The sequence below is a fragment of the Anastrepha obliqua genome, chromosome 5 (genome assembly GCF_027943255.1).
Source record: "Anastrepha obliqua isolate idAnaObli1 chromosome 5, idAnaObli1_1.0, whole genome shotgun sequence".
Classification (NCBI taxonomy): Eukaryota; Metazoa; Arthropoda; class Insecta; order Diptera; family Tephritidae; genus Anastrepha; species Anastrepha obliqua.
Window position 1 is genome coordinate 92,181,320 of NC_072896.1, and position 27,680 is coordinate 92,208,999.

At 38.1% G+C, this 27,680-nt stretch overlaps 1 protein-coding gene across 3 annotated transcripts in view; it reads left to right on the forward strand.

Moving 5' to 3' along the window:
* LOC129247245 (uncharacterized) overlaps positions 1-27,680 on the forward strand; it is a 43,394-nt gene that overhangs the window by 6,050 nt on the left and 9,664 nt on the right. For 2 of the 3 annotated variants that reach the window (XM_054886295.1, XM_054886293.1), the window contains exons 4-14: positions 3,004-3,136; positions 3,196-3,329; positions 4,232-4,557; positions 6,123-6,405; positions 8,128-8,332; positions 16,431-16,810; positions 16,871-17,436; positions 19,427-19,557; positions 19,615-19,795; positions 24,922-25,071; positions 25,142-25,637. In XM_054886295.1, the coding sequence (XP_054742270.1) occupies positions 3,004-3,136; positions 3,196-3,329; positions 4,232-4,557; positions 6,123-6,405; positions 8,128-8,332; positions 16,431-16,810; positions 16,871-17,436; positions 19,427-19,557; positions 19,615-19,795; positions 24,922-25,071; positions 25,142-25,637 (2,985 nt within the window). The remainder of the gene's footprint in view (positions 1-3,003; positions 3,137-3,195; positions 3,330-4,231; positions 4,558-6,122; positions 6,406-8,127; positions 8,333-16,430; positions 16,811-16,870; positions 17,437-19,426; positions 19,558-19,614; positions 19,796-24,921; positions 25,072-25,141; positions 25,638-27,680) is intronic. The other variant, XM_054886294.1, reaches the window with a different exon arrangement.

The following is a 27,680-nucleotide window of genomic DNA, read 5'->3' on the forward strand; positions in this document are numbered from 1 at the left end:
GAAATCAAAATAGCTTGAAACATTAAAGAGAGCATTTTAATGTTTTTTTGGTCTTACGTTAAATCTAATAGGTATTAAATTTCAAAAACACAGCGCGCAGCACCAATTAAAGTTTTGTTTTAAACCCATTTTGGATTTAAAATAATTGCAAGAATATTTCATCGTCTTAAAATAAAACTTTTTAGAATTAAAAATCAAATTTAATTCCAACATTGTATACATTCAATAGCAATTGGTATTAAATATAAACCATCATTTTTTACTGTGTGATACGAATCATAAGAAGAATCCAAATTGAACGCATTTAGATAGAACCAAACGAAATAACGCTGATATTGATTGTATCGAGATTGAATGTTTTGTCTAGTTGAAAGTTCAAAGTTCACAAGATTAAGCCCGATTTACACTTAGAGACAAACTCGAATATCTGTTGTTCCAACCTCATTTATGTAGTTAGTGAGATCAAACGCAAGGAAATCATAAAAAGAGGTTTCTCTCGAGTAGCAAAGTAGTTTTGCTTCGAAAAAACATTTATCTAAAACCAGAAAACTTCATAGCTGTGTCATCGAAAAATCCATACGATGGGAAGCCATATTGGAGCAAAACAAATGTAATTCGAATGGCATTCATCTCGACTGGGGACAGAGTATTTGGTCTGAAACACGTTTCCTTATTATCGCTCAACGTTCCATTAGGCTCCGCCTAGGATAAGTTAGGTAGAGCTGTTTGATCTGTATCAAGATCTTACTTAGACCTCTAGGGTCCGTTGTGTTGAAATTATGTGATTTGGAGTCGAAGATACACATGGTAGAAAAAGTCTGCGTTCACCCACCTTTATAAAGTATTAAAATAATTTAACGTGTTTATCTTAAAACTCTCAGTTATTTCTTTTCACTTATTTCAAAGAAAATTATTCGTAGAGGGTATGAACAAAATTTTTTGGAATTAGAGCTGCGTCGTGTTCAGATAACGGGATTGTAGTACAGTTTCTTAAATAGGCTGAGCAGAAAAAGTGTGCGTTCATTTCGAATAGTGACGATTATTTGCATGGCAATTACGTTAAATGTAATTTTAAATCATTCATGTAGTTGACGCGGTTAAGAACAAATCTAAAGAGGGAAAAATTGCTATTAGAAATACATTTTTTGTTACTATGGACCAAAGGCGAAAAGAAAAGGATATTGGTGAAAGGAAAATCATTGTAAGTTTGTGGCAAAATAGTAAGAGCTATCGGGAAATCGCGAAAATTGTTGGGAGGCAATACTCCTCGGTCCAAAGAGTGATAAACAACTTCAAGCAAACGAATTGTTTGGAGTCTAAGCCTCGTTCTGGGCGTCCAAAAAAACTGACGGAAAGAGAAGAACGCAACATAACTATTCTTGTGAAGTCTAATCCACGACTAACAGCAAGCCAAATTTCAAAAGACATAGAAGTAAAATACCAAAAGAAAGTACATCCAGATACAGTAAGAAAAATTCTAAAAAGAATCGGATTTCACGGCAGAGTGGCCCGAAAAAACCCTTCATATCGCGAGTAAATCAACTTAAGCGGATGGCTTTCGCCAAGGAATACGTAAACAAGCCACCTGAGTTTTGGAATAGAGTGATTTTTTCAGATGAGAGCAAGTTTTGCATTTAACGCAACGTTAATTCATGGAAAAACGGCACATTTTTATGATTTTTTTTTTATGACACAGTTAAAATTTATTCCTCAAATCTTTTACTACATAAAACTATAGCATTTGAAGTATATTTTGTGAAATTATCATCCAAAAATATTTAAAAATACGGCAATGGCAGAAATTATTCGGACGCATCTTAAAAAAAGTAGTTTTGCGGTGCCCCTCATAACTCGGTGTTAAATCATCTGAAATCAAAAAACCAAAGTTATTTCGTTAGATAATCGTTTTCTCCGGGTAACGCCGAGAGGGTTTTTTGAAATTAAAAATTTTTCGATTTTTGGGAACACGTTAAAGTCAAAAACACGATTTTCGCGTAAAAAATCGGTGAATTAGTTACCGTAAAAACAAAAGTATCAACAAATTCGAAAAAAACTCTTCGGCGTTACCTTGTAAAACATCTACAGAAAAAGTGTTCAAAATTTCAAAAGGATCGGTGCTGTAGTTTCAAAGTTATGAGGGGCACCGACTTTGAAAACGTAAGTTGTGGGAAAAACGCTTTAACGCTAACACTAAGCGCGGTTGAGCCATGTAGGTAGCAACACTTACATGGCTGTATCTTTGTAAGTTTTGCTCCGATTCATGTAAAATTTTCACAGAATATTCTTGAAAGGTTCTTCATTTGAAAAATCAAATAAAAAAAAATGCAAACAAAAAAATTTAAAAACGTTGACACGAGGAGTGAACGTTGACACGAGGAGTGATGTTCCGGTCTAGAACGCTGCAGAACTGCAAAGTCTTTTGTGAAAAGCCTTCTAAAACTTGAATGAAAAAATGTTCGGTTGGTGGTCCGCATTAATACAGGGCACAATCCATGGGGTCAGCATATGACCACTGTCTCTCGATGCTTAGTACTTAACATTTTCTCTGTGAGTGTCCTGAGTGTACGAATTTTGGGTTTCAACGTCATGAGCACGAGTAAAATTCGTTCTCTCCATCTAGAGGATATTATCAGATGAACCAAAGAATCTGGAAAATACTCACAGGTCTAGCTATCCCTATATCTCTATTCTATCCTATGTTTTTCCTTCTGTTACTTCTTTACTTTCCTCTTTGACTATCTACCCTCTCACATTCTAGAGCTTTTAATACAAAGGCTTTTTAGCCTGAGTGTTTTAGGAGTTACCAAATCTCTTGGCGCTTCTTGGCTCGACCATTCAAATTTCAAATTTCAATTTCAAGTCTAAAGGTATTGATTGTTTTTTTTTAACCTCATTCTGCTCAATCGACAGTAACGGCGTTCACTTGTTGTTGTTTTTTTTTTTTCAAAAAATAAAAAAATTTTAATTTAATAAAATAAAAAATTGTTTTTTCTATTTTCCAAGTCTTAAAAGCGAAGAATCAATGCTGCATACCGAAGTCCATTGACTTCCCCGGCTCTGTACCGCAAGAATATGCTTACTACGAGTTTGTCGCTTTCAATCCAACGAATGAGCCTCAATCAATTATGATAAAAAGGTGACAATTACAAACACTAAAAGCAAACAAAAAAACTTACTATAGCCACGTTTTAATAGGCCTCCACAGAAGATTAAGGTATCCCAAAGTAACAAAACTATTCCAAAGAACGACTATATCAGGATATTTCTGGAACTCAAAGTAACTGATGACAAAATTACACAAGTAGAAATCAGATTCAAAGTGGATGCTTGTAAGTACCAAAAAATATTGATTAAATTAAGGGGGTCTTCTGGTCTCGAGGCCCTGAAATGAAGGGTTTTTTTGGGAATTGATTGTGACAAATCCTGTGAATATTTAAAAAAAAAATTTTTTTTTATTTTAAAGGTACATGTCTTAGCTTTTAAAAAATGGTTTTGACTTTGAAAAAAATTAACACCCGCGACCTTGAAATGGCGCTGAAGACGTCCACCTCCAAACGAAACAGGTCTCCATTTTGGTCACGGTTTTTCTCCCTGGGTAATCAGAAAGCAAAAATTAGATATGCGTTGTCTTCAGAGTTGCACTGGTTAAGTTTTCCCGTGACAGATTTTTTTTTTTTAATTTTTTTCAAAAGTTATGCAACAATTTGCAAAAAAATTTTTTTTTGCTCATTTTTTGAACTTTAAAAGGTTATAAAAATGGAATGAAAAAAAATTTCAAAAATCGTACACGGGGAAACTTAGCGGTAAGTTTTCCGAACCTTTTAAGACCAAAACCATTGAAATCGGAGTATAACTACTATGAAAAGTGTGACCAAAATGCTTAAAAAACACGATTTTCGGGGAAACGCGTTTAAAGATAAAGTTTATGATAAAACGGCCGGAGGAGGGTACACTTCGGTGCCCAGAAAAATGTGAAAAAATGCGATTTTCAAAAAATCCTTTCTGTGGCGTATTCTCGCATACACATATAACAAAATTATGCAAAAAAAAAATCGATTTTTTTTTCGCTGGAGACCAGAAGACCCCCTTAAAGAAACAAATTAATAAAGTTGGCTCTATAAATGAATTATCACTTTATCGATCGTAAAATTACAACTTTTAAAGCCAATTTTAGCTGACTTGAAAACAAGATAAACGTCTCTAACAATCATCCTTTTGATTTATTTTCCAGTGTTTTACGAAATAAAATTATTGCACAACCCAGTCAAAAATAGTGTGTACTTCCACACAGATATTTTAATCTTTGAACAACTGAAATATGAACGTGAATCGACACATCTCGTTATGGTTTGCAACGAGTCAGCTGCCGACATAGAGTTAACTGCCACATTCCTTACCGATGCAACGCAGTTGGAGCCAGAGACAACCCACAATTTCGAGGAGATACAAACACGTCGCTCCTCTATTGCGAGCTCTTATTCTGCCAACGCTTACCACCCTATCGATGCGAGAGATTTCAATCTATTTGCTTATAAAAACTTTAGTATCGAAAGTGAGGTGTGCACAAACACAGTCTGTACCTACAGTCTGTCTCATAGAAGCGTGACCGCCATAACTTAGACACTAATTAACCGACTCGATTACAGAAAACTGCATTTTGTATGTGGGCTTATAATATTTTTTTTTTCTTGTTCACTCCTCTCGGGAGCATAGGGCCTCAACAAGACTCAGTCTTGCGTTTGTTTCGTTAATCTGTTTTGATTTCTGACAGAGGTTTTTCTGCCTAGGAAAACAAACAAACGGCCAAATCCTTTTACGGAGAAGCAGCCCCAAGCATGAACCCTAACTGGATGCTCAACAGTTCGTTGAAGCTGGCGATTATCAGCTGTACAGTAGGATCGACGTAAGTAACTATTCACGCAAAAGGAAGATTCATCCGTGAATATTGAGTTTGCCAAATTCCGTTCTGGATTAGCCTTAGCCCATGCAAGTGTTTTTTCGATGTGCTCCGGAATTTGAAGTCTTTTTGCATGTACATAAGCGTCTTCGAATCTTTGTCTTTGGATGCATTAACCCCACTTTTGCATAAAACGGCTTCAGCTTCACAGAACAATAAGTTCGGATTTGTCACAAACGAATCAATGATCTTCTGATCTTGTTTTGGAAAGGTATTTTTTTTTGGGGGCCTGGTCTGGCGAAGTAGTCAACGTTTTTAACTTCGGTATACCGTTCATCATAAATTCATAGAATTCCAGTGTGGAACATAGGGCCACAACGAATTTCTTCCATTCGGGGCTGCGTCGATCTCTTAACTTTATTCTAGCTAAGCTGCATTTCGCGGCTTTCTGACTCCAGCAGTCGTCTCCAGGTATTCGCTGGTCTTCCACGTCTGTGGCTTCCTTGGGGGTTCTGGTCGATGGCGGCCCTTATTAACACGTTGAGTGCCACCATACAACAAAAAAAATGGGGTTCGTCCGGCCACGATTTTTTTTTACATAATACAATAGAATATTTGAATTTTTGAACAGGCCATATGGTGCCACATTGGTCTCATACCCATAGGTCAAGCAGCATAAACAATGCAATGACTCTAGTATGGCGTGAATACACTACTACTAATAGCCTCTATGAAGCAGCTGCATCAGCACAAACCGAAATCTCACACATTATACCGCGAGACCAAGTGTCACCACGAGGCCTGAAAGTCTCTTCGCACTGTGAGACCAACCTGGACTCACATGGCACTCAACGTGTTAAGTCATCGTATATCATTGCACCTAATTATTTATGAAATTTTTCGATTAGTTCAAATATTTTGCTGCAGATGCACGTGACATTTTTGGACCTTTAGGGTGTGTATCTACATAGGCACAGTGCTTGAAATCGTTTTTCATACGAGGAACTCATTTTGTAAAATCAACCCACGCTTACTAAATTTCTCGCGTATTGTGGAAAGGATACGCCTATTTAGCATTATTTAAAGTTTTTATAACGGAACTCTAAGTTTGAATTCTGCTGGACACGCTTCTATTACACAGACTGTATGTGTATGTATGTGTACATCGACATTTAATTAGCCATGTGCCATATTATCTAGACATTGGGAAATTCACTCTTTACAGAAATTTACAATCAAAGCCCAGAGCTCAAAGGAGCTAACTGTGAGCTTCCATCCAGTTATGGTGCCGGGATGTGATTTCGCTGATAACGCATTGCCACCGTTTAAAGTATTTACGAAACTATTTCTAACTCTAGCTGATGATGCGGTGCCATATCAAAAGTCAATAATAATCCAAGGCTTTATAAATGGGGCAGATATAGAGATTTACCCACAGGAAATACATTTGCGTGAAATTTACATGGGCGAAGAACATTGTGAAATTGTGAAGGTTTTGAATGTGGACCGTGAGTACTCATGAGTGTAATGTGAGAAAATGTAGTTTAGGTGTTAAGCTCTGTGATGTAAGTCTTATGCAAAAAAAGGTACTTTCCTCTTCTTTTTGAGCTCACGGCAATGCTTCCTCGTGCTTTGTGCCCTTTCTCTCACTACATGGCATTTCTCTATAGTACCAATTACTTCCAAGGGCTCGCTAAAACTCCATCGCCTACCTACCACTTCTGCCAGCATTTTTGCGCCCTATCGAATTACTCACACCCAACCAATACAAGTTTCGCCTTGAAAGCTGACTTTTTCGACTGGGTATAGCAAAAACTATCCTTGCTCCACGTGACATCCAAAACACTAAGTACTAAGGAAGACTATTTTGTACAGATGTAGGCAACGTTTAAGCCCTCTTGGGAAATATAATTGCGTTCCTCTTCTTCTTGATTGGCGCGATAACCGTTTACTCGATTTTGGCCGAGTTGAACAAAGCGGGCCAATTGTTGCTTTCTCGTGCTAACCGGCGCCACTTGGAAACACCAGCTGATGCCAAGCCCTTCTCCGCCTGAACTTTCTAACACAGAGGAGGCCTTCATCTTCCCCTTCTTTCTACCACCAGCTGGTACCGCATCGAATACTTTCAGATGCGGAGCGTTTGTATCCATTCGGATGGCATGACCCAGCCAAGGAAGCCACTGGATCTTTATTCGCTGTGCTATATCTTTGTCGCCCTAAGGCTCACACAGTTCATTGTTCCATCGCCTACGACACTCGCCGTCACCAATGTCCAAAGATCCAAAAATCTTCCGCAGAATCGTTCTCTCGAACACTTCAAGCGTCGCTTCATCGGATGTTGTTATCGTCCATGCTTCTGCGCCATACGATAGGACGAGCATGATGAGAGCCTTATAAAGTGTGAATTTGGTTCGTCGAGAGAGGCTTTCCTACTCAATTGCACTTTTGTTGGCAAGAGAGATTCTCCGTTGGATTTCAAGACTGACATTGTTATCGGTGTTAATGCTGATTCCTAGATTCTTACAATCTCGAAATCGTAGCTGTCAACAGTGATGTAGGTGCGTGTACGCCAAGTATTTGTTTGATGACAAGAGATACTTCGGTTTGTCCTCGTTCACCACCAGACCCATTCGCTTTGCTTCTTTATCCAGTTTGGAAAAGGCAGAACTAACAGCGCGGTTTGAAGGCCGATGGTGTTAATATTATTGGCATACGTCAACAATTGCACGCCCTTCAAAAACACTGTGCGTGAGTGATTAAGTTCTGTGGCTCGCACGATCTTTGCCAACATCAGGTTAAAGAAGTCACACGACAGTGAGTCACTCTGTCTGAAAAATTGTTTGGTATCAAACAGCTCGGAGAGGTCCTTCCTAATTCTGATTGCGTTCCTCTATGCGCGCAAAGGCGAACAATTGCATTTGGACACAATGAATTTTATGCAAACAAAATGCCAAATCGAACAATTTTTTGAATAAAAAGAGAGGTTTAGTATGAGAGCTCGATCTCAAAGGCAAAGCGAGTTAATCTACGCGTACATAATTTGTGGGATGTGCCTCAATCTTAGCGGGTTATGTTGCCTTTGAGGGCATCTTAGAAAATCCAATATAAAGGTATCTTTGCCGCACCCATATCTTATGTGAGCTTAAGAATAACGTAAAGTCGTAACGAACTCATAAATTGGTTCAGTAAAATACGAATATTTATCTTCATTTTTTGTATTTCATTAATAGCGAAAATTAATGCTGCTGTAAAATTCAAAGATGTTTTATATCCCGGCACTGCTGGCGCCGTGGTGAAACCAGAAGCAGGCTACACTTTGGGGCCATGCGAATGTGGCACATTCCGAATTTCAATGTTTATAAAAGTTATTGGCGCTTTCATAGCGAAGCTACGTTTCAAGGTCAAAAATGGTGACATCTTCGAAGTAAATGTAAAGTAAGTATACCAAGTGATGTGTAATTTAGAGTTTGCTCACGTAAATATTCGGCTAAGCAATTTTTTTTGTATACGTAGGTAGGTAGGTAGGTAGGGTGGTTGTCGTAAGACACACTTAGACCTTCGGCAGGTCCATTGTGATACCACTGGAGCTTATCCTTACCCTACGTGTTCCTTTTCAAACCATCTGGTTGCTTTAATAAACGAGCAGAGCTTCGTTAGTTTTAGATGGGCTATATCCGCTACATCGGTTAGAAATGCTGTATCGAGGGTGCGCAGCCTTGTCCTAGCTAGGCTTTCACACTCACATAAAAGGTGCCTGACTGTTTCCTCTTCTTCTGTATTTAGACAGCTTCTACAGAAATCGAAGTAATGACCTGTTAATACACCTATCATTTTTCTTATAGATTCTCTGTTGAATCTTAGCAAGATCTTCGATCGACCGCTGTTCCAGTTCGGCCATGTCTGTCTGCTTAGTTCGCATGTTGTGAGGTTTTGCCAGATTGTATTTACCTTTTTGATGGTTTCCCTGTCTATAAGTAATTTACAAGTGGCTATGGGCATGGGTATCAGCGCCTTATCCGGTTCGAGATCGAACGTTGTACCGGCTCTTGCAAGTTCATCCGCCTTACAATTTCCTGCAATGTCCCTGTGGCCTGGTACCCAGATAAGGTGCACCTTGTAGCACTTAGATACGTCATCTAGTAGTTTAAAACATTCTAGAACTGTTTTTGACGAGTGCGTTTTTGATTCCAGCGCTTTTATTGCTGCTTGACTGTCCGAGTAAATGAAGACTTCATTTGTGGATAATACTCTCGTTTTTATTTCTTTAAGCCCCTCTTTTATGGCAGTGACTTCCGCCTGAAATACACTGCAATGATCAGGTAAGCGAAATGATTGGCATACTCCGAGTTTGTCGGAGTAGACCCCTCCACCTACTTTGTTGTCCAGTTTTGAGCCATCTGTGTAGATGTTTAAGTCATTTATCTTAACAATGAGCCCGTTATCCCATTCCTCTTTGGAAGGAAATACTATGACAAAGAATTTATTAAAATTGATGTCCTTGGTCCTCCTACAGAAATCCGTTGTGCTGGGAATGCAGGGGAATTGTTCTAAAATTGAGGAGTGTCCTCTTTGGTTCGTTCTGAGTAGGCCGATTTCTCTTAGTCTGAGAGTTGCTTTGGCAGCTGTTCGCTTACCGTACTGCTCTATTGGTAAAATGTTAAGCATAATATTTAGTGCATCTGTGGGTGTGGTTCTGAGGGCCCCGCAGATGCAAAAACTGGCCATTCTTTGTACGTGTGCCATGGTTCTTTTAATGTACAATTTATCTAAAGCTGGCCACCATACTAATATGCCGTATGTTAGGATAGGTCTGACAATTGCCGTGTAAAGCCAGTATACGATAGATGGGGAGAGACCCCAACTTAGTCCTATCAGCTGTTTACAAAAGTATAGTGCTATTGTCGCCCTTTTTACTCTATCTTCGACATTTGTCTTCCATGTTAGCTTTCGGTCTAGTATTAGACCTAAGTAGCGAGCCTCATCACTAAATGACAGTGCCGTTCCACCTAGAGTCGGAGGAGTTATATTTGGAATTTTGTGTTTCCTGGTAAATAGGATGAGTACGTAAAGAAGTTGTTGTTGTTGTTGAAGTGGTTGAGTATTACTTAAATAATCCTAATTAGCGACCAGTACCGTTTTACTACCACTCTTCTTTTGATATCTTTTTTTTTGTTTTATAAGTCAGATCCATTTTGTGAGATCCCATTTTAGAAGCAAATTCTTTACCTCGATGTCTGAGATCTGAGCGAAGTCGTGCCCTAGCTTGCCCTGGACATTCTCATAAGTAGTGGGAAATACTTTCCTTCCCCCCTTCCCCTTGACAGCTTCTGCAGATGGGATTGAAAGGAAGGTTGAGTCTGGCTGCTTGTTCCCCTACCTTCCCTACGTGTAAGGGTTGCAGTGATGCGTGAAAGGTTTGGTCGAGAGCATCCTAATAGCTAATTCCTTCTTTGGATTTTGTACGACGGCCATGTGTTTTTTGTTGTAATACATGTAGGTAGTTCATTGTTTCCCACCTTCTTTCGGCTAAAGCATTGTAGTGTGAAGCAATGGATGCTTTAATTGTGTTGAATGGGGTAGCGACTGCCACCGCGCCTCTGCTATGTCTAGTGTCGAACCTTTTCTTGCTAGCTCATCCGCTATCTCATTAACCCTTATGTTCCTATGACCGGGAACCCATATCAGAGTAATTTCAAGTCAATGACAAAGCAATTATAGTTCCTCTCTACACTGTAAGACTAGTTTGGATGAGGTGGAATTGTAATCTAAGGCCTTGCTAGCTGCTTGACTGTCTGAAAAGATAGCTACTCTTGCACCAAGTTCCTTGTAATGTTTTAGGGATTTACATGCTTCTCTGATCGCTGAAAGTTCTGCCTAGAACACGCTGGCATAGTCAGGAAGTCGAATTGACTGAGATAGGTTGAGCGGCTGCGAATGGAAACCAGCTCCTACACCACAGTTTATCTTAGAACCGTCAGTGTATCGTATCTTTCAATCATCTTCCCTTTGCTCCATTCGGCTCTCGGTGCAAAACGTACCGTAAAGACTTTCTTAAAGTTAATGGCGGGGACTGTGTAGTCTGGTTTGTTTATGAGCAGCGAGGGTCCCTGTACGAAGATATTACTGTGACCGTACAGTCTTGTTGTCCAGCTTCCTATGTCTCTGAGTCTCACCGCGTTGCAAGTTGCGATTGTTTTTATATGTAAATCTAATGGTAGCAGATGAGTTAGTACATTGAGTGCTTCAGTAGGACTGGTGCTAAGCGCTCCTGTAGTTAAGATACAGGCTGTTCTTTGTATCTTGTCCAGCAAATGTTTTTCTTCTCAAACAAATAAATTAATTATATCATAATTTACATAACTCAAGAATCAAAAATTAACAGCTCTCTAAGTTTGTTCAGGCTGAAGCAATCATTTATAATTTTTTCTCATTTCACAAGTCGCTCTTAAGTTTGTTAAGTTACGTTAAAGTCCAGAGTTATTGCACCACTACTTACATATATATTCGCCTAGATCTTAAAGACTACTAGTTTTCATTTGGTTAAGGGAGTAAAAATATTTGCTGATTAGACATGTTTGCGATTTTCAATCGGCTTATGAAGCAATTCATTGTAAGCGCAAGCTGCTTGCAACCGATGATAGCCTGAACTCCAATTCAAACTAATCTACCTACTTACGTAATCTAACCTACCTGGCTTCACCATAGCTATATATTATGTTTTCCTTTAACTCCTTGTGGTGCATAGGGTGTCAAATCTTAGTCTTTATTCGATAGCCAAAAGTTGTCAACGAGGGTTTCCGATTAACTATCCGAGGCTGTGAATTTGACGATTCCTTAGCAATTAAGATTCGAATAAGTAGATTGTTAGCCCGCCTATCCTGATAGTTATTCAAACTAACTACACATCCAAACAGGTGTTGCCTGTTTTCGTCCCCGAGTGGTATTTTAATTCCCACCTACACTGCATATCTGCCCAGCGTTCTGCCCTATCCGCCACCTGGGGACGCGACCGATGCACAGTGGTCCGACCAGAAGGCGTTGGCGGACAAAATTCAAAAACTCATTTAATTAAGCTGAAAATATATATTTAGGGGTTTTAAGGAGCAGTGATGACGAATCTGACCTTAATTTTAGCAAATTTTAAATTCATTGAATACTATAAATACATTTTTACTTCCGTAATTAGCTGGTGAGTTCATTTTTATATTTTTCACGACCCCAGAGAGTACCACGTGGAGGTTTACGGTAAGGTTATTCTCTCCTCATTTTTTTTTCTTTTTAGATTTTTTTTATTTTTTATTTTATTTTTTATTTTATTTTTTTTTTTAATTTTTAAATTTTTTTTTATTTTTAATTTTTTTTTTATTTTTCATTTTAAAATTTTTTTTTTGTTTTAGTTTTTAAATTTTTTTTTTGATATTTAGTTATTTTTTTTTTTGTTTTTCATTTTTAATTTTTTTTTATGACTCAGAATCCTCGGTTTCTGATGAGCTGTTTTCTGAGGCTGGATAATTTTTCAAATTTAAAAGCGCAAGAACCTTTTTTGAAAATGGTTTTGGCTTGTTTTTCGGAGCCTTAGTTTTTGATATTATAACTACATCTGATGAACAAAGCAAAGCATTTAATAAATCTGTCATTGTGTCAGTTCAGACATTTTTCGTGTATTGTTTTGTCTAAAATTTTTCAAATCCTTATTGCGTGCTTCCTGAGCCTCTTCGGAGAGTTGGCCAATAGGCATACGTCATTTTGATTTTATTATTACAAGGAATTCTCAGATGTTCGTTAATATTCTAATCGGCGTATGCCCGTTCCTCCAGTGACAGATAAAAATGTTATATTATTATATATAGTGTTATATATGTATACATACATCATATTAATATTGTAATAATATTAAACAAAAAAAATTGTTTTTTTAATAAATTTTTTTTTTTTGTTCTCTCTTAATGCTGATGGGGTCTGTGATGTCTTTTTCTGTCTTTTACACAAAATTACAAAAGCCATATGTAACGTTTTGCCTGTGGGTAAATGCACAAAAGCTACATTATTTTTAATTTGCGCAACTTTGCGCAACAGGTTTCAGTTTGAGATCATAGCTGAAATATGTGGCTACATCACTCATGTTGATTTCAAGTGGACCGGTGTGGACCACTCGAAAAAATGATCTTTAAAAAAAAATTTTCGAAAAATTTTGAAATTTCAAAAAACAAAAATTGGATTTTGTACCACAACTTAAGAGAATTATTACTGTTTCCGTTAATATATTCAATTATCTTTTGTTTTTCAATATTTGGTTAACAATCAAATGGTAATATTTATTTGCAGACATGAAAATGAAACTCTTGTATGAAGTACGATTTGCATACAATTTTATGTTTAAAGTCAAAAAACTACAATGAAAAATTTTTTAAATTAAGTAATATTTTAAGGAAATCTGCCTGGAATATTGAAGAAAACATCTGCATTATCAAATTTTTATTTCAAAAATGTTGAAAAATTGAATTTTGTCCGGCCGCCGGACCACTGTGCGATGGGAGACAGGAAACTTCTTCACGATAGCTAGAGCGTCGCTTTTAGGTTTTCGTGTCATTATCCACCTCTAATTCTTCCAGTTCTCATCAAGCTTATGGAAATAATAAAATAGTTCACTTGATATGCAAACCATATATAGTAGATATGTACATCCGTCTGCCCTGCCTCTATTTTCGGTTATTAAAAACACACAAGCCATCAGTCAGTCCATTGCTTCACTAGGTAATATCTGGTCTACTCTGAAATAAAACCATTTAAATGACGGAATACCTAGCCTCAGCTATTACCTAATAATTCTTCCTAGGCGTATTCATTAAAGGTGGTGGCGCTAGACCAATAACAATGTTTTGTACGTTTGATTGTCATGGCAAAGTATTGGAAAAGTAGAAAACAAAAAATGAATTCGCCGTGTTGCATCTGTGCTGACAGCCACATGGACACGGCGAAAGAAAAAAATCAAATCAGTAGATTTGTCTTTAGCACCTTTAATAGATTCGCACTGGCTTCTGCTGTCCATGTAATATTATTCTTATTCTTTGGCGTGAAATATTGGGTTCTAAAATCACATGTGTTTATAGGACGCTTCGCCCAATATACGGTGTTCAGTAAACAGGCTCACTTCTTACTTAAAAGCTTTGTGAATATAGAAAGGAGACTCATCAATAAATAAATGTATTATTGTTATGGTTTCAGGTTCACACCTAATCGGGTCCTATCTTCTCAAAAACGTCGAAAATCAAACTCTCGTTGTTAGTCACAACCGGTATAAGGCCCTGCTCATTAATTTCTTGCTACTAAAAGTGCGCAATTATAGTCTGGACAACAATATTAAAGAATGTGTTGGAAGAAATAATCATCTCTAGTGATGACCTATACATTGGCCCCAAACATCACGTGACTTCAAGCCTCACGAAAACATCTACTACTTAAAAAATTGTATTTATCTAAACCTTGTGGCTAATAGAAAACGAAATCGACGCTGCTACGAGGGGTGCCTTTTATATGTCGGGATTAGAGAACAAAAACAAATTTTAATCATCGAAAATCACTTTATTGTTTTTCAAAATATTCTCCATGAAGATCTATACACTTTTGCATGCGTTTGAACCAATTGCCGAAGCACTTTTGCCACTCTGAATGAGGTACCTCCAAAACATGCATTCTGAATGCCGCAACCGCTTCTTCAGGTGTCGAAAAACGTTGACGTCTCAGTTTGTTTTTTACGTACGGGAATAAAAAGAAGTCATTCGGTGTCAAGTCAAGACTATACCGCGGATGACCCATTAATTCGATGTTTTGGGTGCTCAAAAATGCAGTTGTTTGAGCCGATGTGTGAGAGCTCGCACTGTCCTGGTGATCCGTGTGATCCGTCTTTGGCGATTGGTTTTCCTAATTTTTTGGAAGACAACTGGCAAACAAATGGTTGTGTACCACTCAGAATTTACTGTTCTGCGTTGTTCTAGTGGTACGGTTGCGACATGTCCAGTTTATCCGAAAAAACAGGCGACCATTTGCTTAGAAGTGCTTCGTACGCAAACAACTTTTGTTGGATTTGGCTCATCTTGAAACACCCATACAGTCGACTGCTGTTTACTTTCGGGCTCATACGCGTAAATCCATGATTCATCACCTGTCACGATACCATAGACGTGTTTCGAAGAGCCGCGATCGTATTTTTTGAGCATTTCCTTCGACCAATCGACACGAGCCTTTTTTTGAGCGATTGACAAATTGTGTGGGATCCAACGCGAACAAATTTTTTTGACAGTCAAATGTTTATGCAATATTGAATGTATGCTGGTCCCACTAATGCCTAAGATTGTCTCAATCTCACGATAGGTCACATGACGATCTTGTAATATCAGTTCGCGCACAGGATCAATGGTTTTCGGAACAACAACTGATTTTGGACGACCTTCACGAAATTCGTCTTGGAGTGAACTACGACCTCGATTGAATTCACCATGCCATCGATAAACACTGGTCCTTGATAGAGCTTCATCGCCAAAAAATGAATTAAGCTCATCCATGCAATGTTGCTGAGTTAATCCACGTCGAAAGTTGTAAAAAATAATCGCACGAAAATGTTCACGATTTAATTCCATTTTTGGACCGAGATGAATCTTTTAAGTTACTGTAAACAACACAAATAGCGCTGGTATTTCAAAACGTTCTGAGTACGTAAAAGCCAAAAAATGTCAAACTTTGCGATACAGCCGTCAGCTGCCAGATTGCAACACCAGGGTTGCCAAATCCTGAAATATAAAAGGCACCCCTCGTATAAAAGACGGCAGCAATGGCCAGCTGTTTAGCCTGTAGCGAACATACTCCCTGTCGTGGAGAGCGCAGAATGGTCACAAGAATGATAGATTACAAGTTTTGGCCATCCGAAGCAAAATTGTGACAGTAACTTCGGTTGCCACGCTATCGGGGATGCGGCAGACGAATTCTGCCCACTCATTTTGCACGTATTTATACACTCGTCCATTCAGTCGTTCTTCAGACGGCAACGAAGTATAATTGGAGAAGGCTGTGTTGATTTTTTCGTACATCACCCACACAATCTCACGTTATTCGGCTCTGAGCGAATTTGACAGAAATGCCGATATCATTCGTTTTGTGTTTCACAAAATTTAGCTTTAGCTTAGGGACGTAGACTCCAAAGTTCCCCTCAACATTTTTTTTTTTCACCATACCTAACGAGCAAACCTGGTATCTATCATCCTTGTATCATAACGCCAGTTACGTCAATAAAGCAGCTGATCGCTTCAAAATGACTGAGAGCCGATTAATGGTCTGCTGTTTACCACACCTCTGCATTCTGTACATCTTAAAAGGGCTCTAGCTTTCGTTCGTATTTGATTTATTTTTTTTTTTTTTTTTTTGCTTTTCTTTTGTAGGAGAAATGTTAGGTATAAATATTAAACTTAGAAAATTCTCTACTGATATTAAACCTGCGCTCCATGAATTTTTCTAAATTTTCTCTTTACTCTGCACACAGAGGTCACTCGTTGCCTGCACGACTAAAAATATTTCCACCCGTTTTGGAGTATGGTTGTATACCATTTGGAATTCCACGTAAACGTTTATTATTATTTGTAAATCCATTTTTGGTACCTGTTACGGCACAAGTAACCGTTGGAGATGATGGCGATGAAATACCGCTGGTGTTAAATGTAGAAGATGCCGATGGATTGCAACCGATAACTGTTAAGGACTATACAGCTGCCATGTTGGCGATGTCGCAAAGATCCAATGATACAGAGTATTCTGAAGAACGAACGGTGGAGTTGACAAGCAAGTCGGATTCTTTGGCGTCATACCGTTCAGTGAGCACGGAAATCTCTACGTGTAGTACCTATTTTGAAGACGAAGTTCTAAGTGAGAGCAAATGCATAGATATTCGTAAATTTAAGATTTTCATTTTGTAAATTCCTCTAGATGTCATTCCAGATTTTGCCTTCACTATCGTAAATAAAATAAAAGAGGAACGCTATTTGGAGCAGAGAGAGCCTGAGGAATGTGTTGTTAGCGAAGCTTTAGAATTAATGCTGAACACAAATTACTTTAGTACGCTCAAGCAATTTTCTAACTATGCCCAAATGGATTGGAATATTATACCGTTTAATCCGAAGGAGATTTATTGTAATAAGGAAATTATATACCTACAACCCAATGCGGGTAAAAGTGTTTCGGTGCTACTCATACCAAACAGAGTCGGATTATTCGATCGACCGTTAAAAATACGTATTTGTCCGATTGACGAAGAAGATCAAGACATAGGCGTAGCCGATGCCAGTTGGGATTATCGTGAAAAGCTTTTCATACATAGTAAAATGTTTACGTCTAAAATTTGGTTGAAATATTCTTGCCGTTTGCCAGAGATACATTTCACCCAAGATATTAGTTATGAAAAGGAAACTATTTACGTTGGCGAAGAGTACAAATTTGGTATGGTTTTTAAAAATGCGAGCGAAGTGCCGGGATTCTTCTACTTCGATATTGTGGTAATGAATATATGTATAACAGGACATCCCAGTAATACCGTCTATTTTGAATTTGAAAAGAAAGTAAAGAGGAAATTTGCCTATGGGGTCAGAATTTGCAAAAAATCGGATTCTTTTTTTTTGCATTTTCTTAAAGTATAATATCTTAAAAATATTGTGTGCAAATTTGAAGTTAATCCGGCAAATACTTCTCGAGTTATTCAACAAATAACAAAGGGCACTCAAGCGCTCCGGAGCGTTCGAGAGCAAATAGCTAAACTTTAAATGCGTTTTTCTCAAAACTATGTTTTTTGAATTTGGTGATCACTGTAACTTAAAGACCGCTTGGTAGATTTCAATAAAATTGATACTGCTTTTGAAATACATAAAAAACTCGTGCCTCATCGAAGGATTTTTTTAAATTTCGATTTTTTTTAAACAATGACGTTTTTTTCTTGAGAATCTGAAAAATATTTCCTAACGCCGCCATATTGCTAATTTTGAAAAAAATCTTCGATCAGGCACAAGATTATCTATTAATAAAATTAATTTCTCTTGTCCGCTTGATTTTAAATGAGTCTCCAAGGACTTGCTATGATCACCACAAGGGACTTCTGAAGAAACGGACTCCACACAAACAGCGATAACTTTTACATTACTAATTTTTTTTCTTGAAAATTTGTTAAGGTCAAGTCGAAGCATGATGTATTAATGCTATGTTTTTATTTTTGTAAAATAAAGCAATTGACTAGCAAATATTGTAAAATTATTCTGGCCTCTGATTACTCCTAACCCCTTATGTTGTGAAATTTTTTTCCTAATTCAAAGTGTAGACATGGGCGTTGGTATACCATAGATGAGCGCCTCGTTCCACTGGTTCGTCTAGACGAAATTTTCAATGAATTCTAAGTAAATATGTATCTCGCTATGTGTATACATATGTCCCGCTGCCTCAAGTCCGTCTGACGAAATTTTCAGTGGAATTGTGACACATAAATTAACCGGTAGCGTGTCATTATTCTGTTTTACAAAATTCTGGATGACAAAATTCTGTAAATTGCAAAAAAATTCTGCTTTTTAAAATTCTGCTTTTTAAAATTCTGCTTTCTAAAATTCTGCTTTTTCAAAATTCTGCATGTTTAATGCGAAAAATTCTGCTTTATTCAAGTTTTGTGATTTTCGTCATACAAGAGGTAACAAAATAAACATTTAATTCATAAATATACATATATGTAGGTATGTTTAAGCGATAACAATATTTTAGTTTAGCTAATTACAATATTTTTTGCAATTCTTTTTAAATATGTAGTTCTTTTTAAATATGTAGCCGAAGGCCGCCCACGCGAAAAGAAGTCCTGTGGATTCTATCGAAACTGAAGAAAAAATTATTATTATTTTTTTTATTTAATATCTCGAATAATAATAACAAAAAATAATAATAATAAATTAAATAATTACATTACCTCTTTAACATTGTTAACATTGTATTTTAATACAGAATTTTGTAATACAGAATTTTGTAATACAGAATTTTGAAAGCAGAATTTTAGAAAGCAGAATTTTAAAAAAGCAGAATTTTAAAAAAGCAGAATTTTAAAAAGCAGAACTTTGTTTTTAGAATTTTGTGCAGACAGAATTTCGACACCAACCCAAATTAACCACCCCTTTCATGTTTTTAGTGGCCGATTTATATCACCGCGGTGCGAGATAACAACATTTTCCAACAATCTCAGCAAACCTCTCGCCATTTCGATAGTCGATTTTCACAAATTTTATTTGTTACATTGAGTGAGGAGTTGGACGAAATGTCAAGCCGCTTGCGGGTAGCGCGCTACCTCAACGCCCATAAAAAAATAACAAAAAAACACAACCTCAATTTTCGCACTTGACAGCCCACACAGAAAAACTGCACCAAAGGCAAAATAGGCGGTCTTACTGCGACTTTCAATACGAGTATAAATTCTAAATCTCGAGTTCAAATAGTAAATTGCACCTTCATTCTAATATGCAGCCTGTGGGGGAACTTGGCGAATTAATCTTGAATGATAATATTTTGAAATATTATATACCCGCATCCGAAATTGTTTTAATAGAAGGCAAAGTAATATTTCATCGTGCGGGTGAAGTGAAGCTCTCTGGACTGTGAGTATGGAAATAATTCGTTCGCACTCAACTTATGCTACTTAAATTTTTTTTCAGCATAAAAGTAGTGGGAAGCATAAACGGATCGCCGTTTCATATATACGCGAATGTAAAAGCAACAAAAATCAAATTATCATCAACAGAAATTTACATGCGACAAAAAGTGCTCGAACGTACTGTACTTCATTTCTACATAGAAAATGATACACCAACGAAAACAAGTTTCTCTATGAAGCTGGTAAGCGAACATCTACATACATACAAACATATGCACATGTAAACTAAGGAATCGACACCATGCGCCTCAAGCCGGCGCGATACCAACTAATAATAATAATAATAATAATAATAATAAATCAACAAGAACTACAAAGATTAATAAAAATAACCGAGAAATTTACTATAGACATAAAAATGGAATTTGGAATAGATAAATGCAAAACCCAACATATAGAACGCGGACAATGGACGGACAGAAATACAATAGAAACACTAAATAATGAAACTCTCCTAAATATGGAAGAGAATGAGTTTTATAAATACCTAGGTTTTAAACAAAATATAAAAATAGACCATACAACAACTAAACAAGAATTAACCGCTGCGTATCTAGCGCGTATAAATAAGATCCTGAAAAGCTACTTGAACTCGAAAAACCTTTTTAAAGCCATGAACACATATGCGATACCGTTATTAACATACTCTTTTGGAGTAATCAAGTGGAGTAATACAGATATCGAAAATCTAAAGATAGCCACAAGAACGAAATTAACAAAACATAATAAACATCACCCACATTCATGTAAAGAGCGTATAACAATACCCAGAAAAAATGGAGGAAGGGGACTTATCGATATCCATCAGCTGCACAACAACCAAATAAATAACTTAAGAACATACTTCTACAACCAAGACACATCCCTTCATAAAGCAAACTTACTAGCAGACAAAGAACTAACGCCCCTTAACCTCAACAACCAAAGCCTTATTCTACCAAAACATACAATAGAGGAAACCATAGCAGCATGGAAACAAAAACAAATACACGGAAAACACCCACATATAGTTAACAATGTCAACATAGATCAGCAAAACACATATACGTGGCTAAGAAAAGGAGATCTACAAGCAGAAACAGAAGGATTCATCATTGGAATACAAGACCAGATCATAGCCACAAGAAACTACAGAAAATACATAATAAAAGATTCAACCACCACATCCGACAGATGCCGTAAATGTAACATATACACAAAAACTATAGACCACATAACAGCGGGATGCCCAATGCTCGCTGGGACAAAATACACACAAAGACACAATACAGTAGCCAAAATCATCCACAAGGAAATAGCCACATTTCTCAACTTAACCAATGACACAGCACCATATTATGAATATACACCTGAAACCATACTAGAAAACGAAGACTTTAAACTATACTGGGACAGAACCATATACACTGACAAGACAATAACATGCAATAGACCAGATATAACAATAATAGATAAGAAAGAAAAAACCACACAGTTCATAGAAATAAGTGTCCCTAATGACGTTAATATACACAGCAAATATACAGAAAAAATTGAAAAATACAGGGTTGGCCATATTAAACTGACCCATGTGATTATTAAAAAAATATGGAAAAAGAAACATTTTTTTGTGTTTCGTTGTGAAAAACATTTAATTTAGTTCAAGGAGATTCGTTTACATCACTTTTTGAATATGATATCGCGCAAGTGGTCGCCCTTAGCTCGTATAGCGTAATGTGCCCGTTTTTCGGCGTTTTCCATAGTTTTGGCCAGCGTCTCGGCCGATATGGCGGCTATTTCCCGTCGGATATTGGCCTTAAGTGCGCCTAGTGTCTTTGGCTTGTTGACGTAAACCTTAGATTTCAAATTACAGTAAAAAGTTATAGGGTTACTCAATGGGTCAGTTTAATATGGCCAACCCTGTACATAGAGCTTGCGCAAGAAATCAAAAACATATGGAAACAAAATGAAGTGAAAATAGTACCATTTATTATTTCAGCAACAGGAATATTACACAAGACTTTCATACAAAACCTAAAATCAATAAATATAAACGAAAAAACACACGCACAAATACAAAAAGCTGTTATACTGAAAACTTGTAATATAGTAAGGTCCTTTCTAAACCAGATCTATTAAAATTTCACACTCTTGCAGCACTCTTAACACAAAACAACAGAGCATTGTCCCTTGATACCGATATCCGGGACACATGTTATCTCCGGTAGTTGCGAACCCTACCGAGATGGAGTAACTCTATAATAATAATAATAATAATAAACTTCTTGTTCTTCTGATTCGCGCGTTAACTGCTTACGTGATTTTGCCCGAGTTTGACAAAGTCCAGTCGTTTCTTTCTCGTGCTGGCCGGCGCCAGTTTGATTTTTGTTTTTTGGTGGGTGAGGTAGGGTACAAAATGCCTTCGCACTTACAGCGACCGTCGGCTACTGTGTCGTGTGGTGTGGCCACTAAAATGATTCCTCCTCTCCTTCTGGGAGACACCCTCCCCGGAACTGCTTTCTACTTTACTTCGGGAGGGCCCAGAACGGCATCCATAAAGGACCAATTCTATTCACCCACGTCTGGGTCCACCATATTTGTAGCTTTCATGTTACAGGCTCGTCTTCTTGTATCTCTATTTGTGCACTAATCTGCTCCCTCAGAGCATTTCTTTCCGCGAGCCATCTGTTACAACTAAAAAACGTGTGTTCAGCGTCATCGCTCAGCGCTTCGCAGTATATGCACTTGGAATTGGTTACCTTGCCCATGCGGTATATGGTAGGTATGTCCGAAAGTATCTGTGGCCCAAGAGGAACTGAGTTAAGAAGTAGTTCACTTTCCCGAAGTTCCTTTGGACCCATTTATCAATTGATAAAATAAGTTTCGCCGTCCATCTGCCACTCGGTGCAGTGTTTCATCGGCTTTGCCACCGCAGCATGATTTGCTAGTGATGACGTGTTTCTTCTTGGAGTCCCACGCATCCATGAGGTCGAAGGGTATCTGCCCACTGATCACGAAAATTGCTGCCCCTGAGACAGTGCGGTAGGCTGAGGCAACTCTGAGTGTCACTATTCGTTGCACAGCCTCCAGTGCTTTGCGCTTGGCTTTGCAGTTCAGCGCATCTCATACTTCCCTGCCGTACAGGAGAATTGAGCTTGTGGCCGCCATAATTAGCTATCTTTTGCTCTGTGTTGGCCCACCAATATTTTCCATTAATCTACTTGGCATGACCTTTGCTGCTTTGGTAGCCGCATGCCGTATCTGGGCCCAGAAAGTAAGCCTGCAGTCAAGTTGAATACCTAAGTATTTCACTACTTTTTGGGTCACTAAGAACGTGTCGCCTATTTGCATGCTGACCTCGAGTGGCATGTCACCTCGTGTCATAGATTGACTTCGGTTTTATGTTTGGCGTTTGTTTGGTGATCCTCAAGCCATATTTGCGTCCTTATCATAACTTGGTTCAGCTTCCTTCTAGCGTCCTCAGTGTCCCGAGCTGGTATGACCGCGGCTATATGGTCCGCGTATTCCACTAGATATGTATCTTCTGGCATTTCTATGCTTAATATCTCGTCGTATCTCAGATTCCAGAGATCGGCGCCGAAAATAGGTCTTTGAGCTGCGCCAGACGTTATCGCTTTTATTTTCTGACCAACTGGTGGGTCGTACAGCAGTTCACGCTCACTCAGGTAGCTCTCGAGAATCCTTAGCAGGTATGCAGGTATTCGAAACTTTTCTCGTAGTGCCTTTATAATGTCTATCCATCGTAGGCTGTTAAATGTGTTTCGTATATCAAGCGTTGCCAGTACGGTGATCCGGTTCAGGTAGTGGCGTCTGCGTTGAGGGCTGCTTACCACCTCCTCTATTGCGCAAAGGGTTGATTTTCCGAGCAATTTCCCGGCGCTGTCCAGCATACAAAGCGGACGCCAAGCTGACGGTTGCAGTGCCGGATCTTCATATGAAACCAGTAAATTTCTTACTAACTACACACTTTATCACCAATCTAAGGAGTCTAAATTATTTCTCACTCTCTAACTAGCCCGTTTACGTTCACAGTTTACTTTTAAATAGTTTTATAGACGGAGATGTTGCACGCGTTTGATCGATATTACTAATCTAAAGAAGTTAGTTGATCTTCACTCATATGCAGTCCATCGTACTACCTATCGCAGAGGTAGTCTGCTAACTTAATATTTTCTCTGTTATCTGTAATCTTTTCTCTGTAATCCGTAATGCATCGTTTGTCCTTATTGATCTTTTAACAATTGAATAAGTCAGAAATTTGATTTTGCATAGCGCCAGCATTGCACTTAATGAGTGCCTTATTAGGTTGTGATTTTTGTTCAGCTTGATTTCTCCTTTGCCCTCTTAATCCAAGCTGCCCGTGATTTAGTAAATTTTTATGCTGATATTTATAATTGTTTATAAAAGAACTATGAAAAGTGATCTGTAATCTGTGGCCCACGAAGTGTATCATCTAATTCCTAAATTTTTGTTTAATATATTGGAGGTTGAATTAGTTTTAAAGGTTTTTTTCGAAGATTTGGGCCTTTATTGTGAAAAAACGGTACAAAATATTTTATTCGTGAATATTCTGCTTGGCCGTCGACGTTGATGCGTGACCGGGCAAACCCCATGATTTTTTGCGTTTTGGGTTATCGTAGTGGATCCATTTTTCGTCGCCAGTCACCACCCGATGCAAAAACCCCTTCCGATTTTGTCGCTCGATCAGCAATTCGCACGTAAAAAATCGCCGTTCGACGTCGCGCAGCTTCAACTCGTACGGGACCCAATGTCCTTGCTTTTGGAGCATTCCCATCGCTTTTAGACGCTTGCAAACGGTTGAGTCCTCGTTTACCAATTCCCCCAATTCCGCGTCCTCGAACTTTTTGGGCTGGCCAAGACGCTCCTTGTCTTCGGTGTGAAAATCACCACTTTTGAATCGTCGAAACCAGTACTCACATGTTGAAATCGACGGAGTATGGTCTGGGTAGGCCTCCTGCAGCAATTCACGGGCTTGGGCTGTATTTTTTTTTCAAATTGAAGCAGAAAAGCAAAGCTTCCCGCAAATTGCGTTTCGACGGCACGAAAGTTGACATACTCGGAGCACGAAAACACTGCGTTGTTTATACTTCAGCGAAATGACAGATACTGATAAACAAAGCCTAGGGATGAGGCTTTGTCATGAATATATATTCAGTATTGCCAACGCGATAAAGTGATAAATAGCGCCATCTGTGTGTCACCTTTAAAACTAATTCAACCTCCTATACTTCAGTAAAATATAGCCACATTTTCGATCATATCAGATTTGTGCGATTTCTCATTCCAGAAAAGCTACAAATACCAATATATTGAACCCAGTGGCGCTATACTTTCCCCCAAAGGGCAGGGCATGTACGTTTCAATTTTCTCGAAATTCTACGACACCGATATTTATCACAATACTTTAGTCATAAATCTTCTAAACAGTTCCACTATTGTGAGTACCAAACGCAAACAAATTTACAACATTCCAACAAAGCCATCGAAATTTCATTTACTCCACGCAGGAGATACCAATGACCTACGCCGTAGAAGGTTCCCCCATTATTATGGAGCCAAATATATTCAATGGCCATGATTTTGGCACCCTTATGATAAATTGCCAGGAAAAGTACGAAACTGATGCACCGAAATACACCAAAGAGGTGAAATTGACCAATAAAGGCAAACATAGATATTGTTTTTACATCGATAAGCTACGAAATAACCCTGCAAAGTGTGCAATTGAACTTGGACGTGGTCGTTTGACGGTGTTACCGAAGATTCTATGCCTCGAACCACAAACGGAAGGGACTTTGTATATAACGGCTGACGCCTGTGAAGCGGGCACATTGTATAATGAATTTCTTATCAGATTTATCGATCAGGAACACAAGTTGAAGGTGCACACAGCGCGCTTTGTAGTCACTGCCATATTCGTGGAACCGGAAATACATTGGTGCCAAAAAATTATACATATCGAATACAATAGAACCCATGTTTACAAAGAACATCCAGTACTGGGTAAGTACACATATTTTTCAAACGAGTTGAGTGAAGTATTGGGATAGTAGATTTTTGTAGTTGTGGTAGAATGTCTACACATACAGAAAACGGTACTCAGACTGTACTAATTTCATTATTTATTTTACTTCTGCCTCTATTGGACTTACGGAATAAATCCGACTGTATTTGTAATTTCCAGTTAGAGCCTCGCAGAGGCACAAGTAGGGTTTCGCCACATGTTCACTCTGATGTCAAGTAGGGCTAATACAGCTTATGCGATTAAAGTATGATAAATCAGCTGCAACAAATTGTTACTCTACTTTTTGAATAAGAGAGAAGAAGTTATATTTTCCTAGGCCACAAAATGTCTCTAGGCCTAATCTTTGGGAAGCCGCCATTTCCCAGCTTAACAAGACATTCAAGCGATTCCAGGTCAAAATCCCGAAAACACATGCCCGAATGGACATTCACCCGAAACCCAATCACCCGAAAATAATTTACCCGAATAAATTTGCCCGAATACGAATACCCGAATCTTATTAATTTTCCCGAAAAATGCCCGAAAAATGCCCGAAAAAATAAAAATAAATTTTATATAAAAATGTTAATAAATAATTAAAATTCAAAATTTTTTAGGGCCTTTTAAAAATATTAACTCAGAAACTGTCTGCAATGTAATTGCCCGCGCTTTGCATTCTTTTCTTCGAACCAATTGACAGTCCCAATAGAATTGATTATTTTTCGACGGTTTGGATCTGACATAAATGTATCCTCCGATTATTAATTTTTTTCCGACAAGTTGTCCCACTTCCTCAATTTCTTCCATTTTTATGAATAATTAAGAACGAATGACTGACTGATGAATTTGACACAAGAATTTTGACAACATTTGTTATGAATAAATAAAGGAATAGCACTCTTTTGTTCTTTTCTTGCATGTACTTCAAGTGTATACTAATTCTTAATTATTTTAAATTTTTTTTTCTTTTCGGGTAAAAGGATTCGGGCAAATGGGTTCGGGCGAAGACGTTCGGGCAAAAAAATTCGGGAAACTGTCAATTCGGGAAAATATACATTCGGGCGTGTGGATTCGGGCGGGTGTTTTCGGGCGTTTGGGCGTAAACGCATTCAAGCACCAGTTCGATTTTTGTTATACGAGGCTTACTACTTAACGTACTTCACCACAGAATGTTTTGATCTGTGAGTCATATTGGTGTTATTTACAGTATATTTGAAAGTTCATTTCGGCAAAAGCAATGGAATTAAGCCGTGAGCATTTTTGTGTGACTTTTTACAATTTTCGAGGAATTTACCAGGATAAGAATGCGTCAATGAACTAAAACTATTATACGTCGCGCAATCACCATCCTTTGGGTATGAAGTAGCTGACGCATTGGCAAGAGAGGCTCTTTATTAATAGCACCCGAGCCCTTTCTTGCTATGCGACAACACACCATCAAGGAGAAGCTTAGGAATGAAGAGCTAAGGCGAGGCAGGGAGGTTAGCTGGAACCAAACTAAATCGTTACTGACGGGCACAACCAAAAAAGGTTTAAAAAACTCATAACCCTCCCCAAAATAAACTGAGAATGCTCACGGGTACTCTCACAGGCCATAGCATATGGTGCAGCTGCTTCTGCAATCAATCCCCGGCGACTGCAATGGTATTAAGGTTGAGACATATCGACCAATTGCAGCCAGAGCAAAAGCACATACGCTCAATCCAACTCAACTCTATCTTAAGTTTAATAAAAGAACTGAGTCTGGATGAGGGACTGTGATGAGTAGAGGGCCAAAAAAGGCAATGAGATTGAAGTGCAAACCTCAAATCTTATCTAAGCACCATCCTTTAGCACTGTAAAAAACCAGTGGTTCCTCGTGGTCGTTGTTCACACACCGATGAATTCCGAGATGGTTAAAAAAACCTTCACGTCATATGACGAGAGATTGAGGCATCGATGAGCATTAGTATGACGAGCAATAACAAGATTTTAATATACATGATCACTTTATGGAGATAGAGGTGTGCTCGCGGTTGGAACCCATGCAATTTAAAAAACTC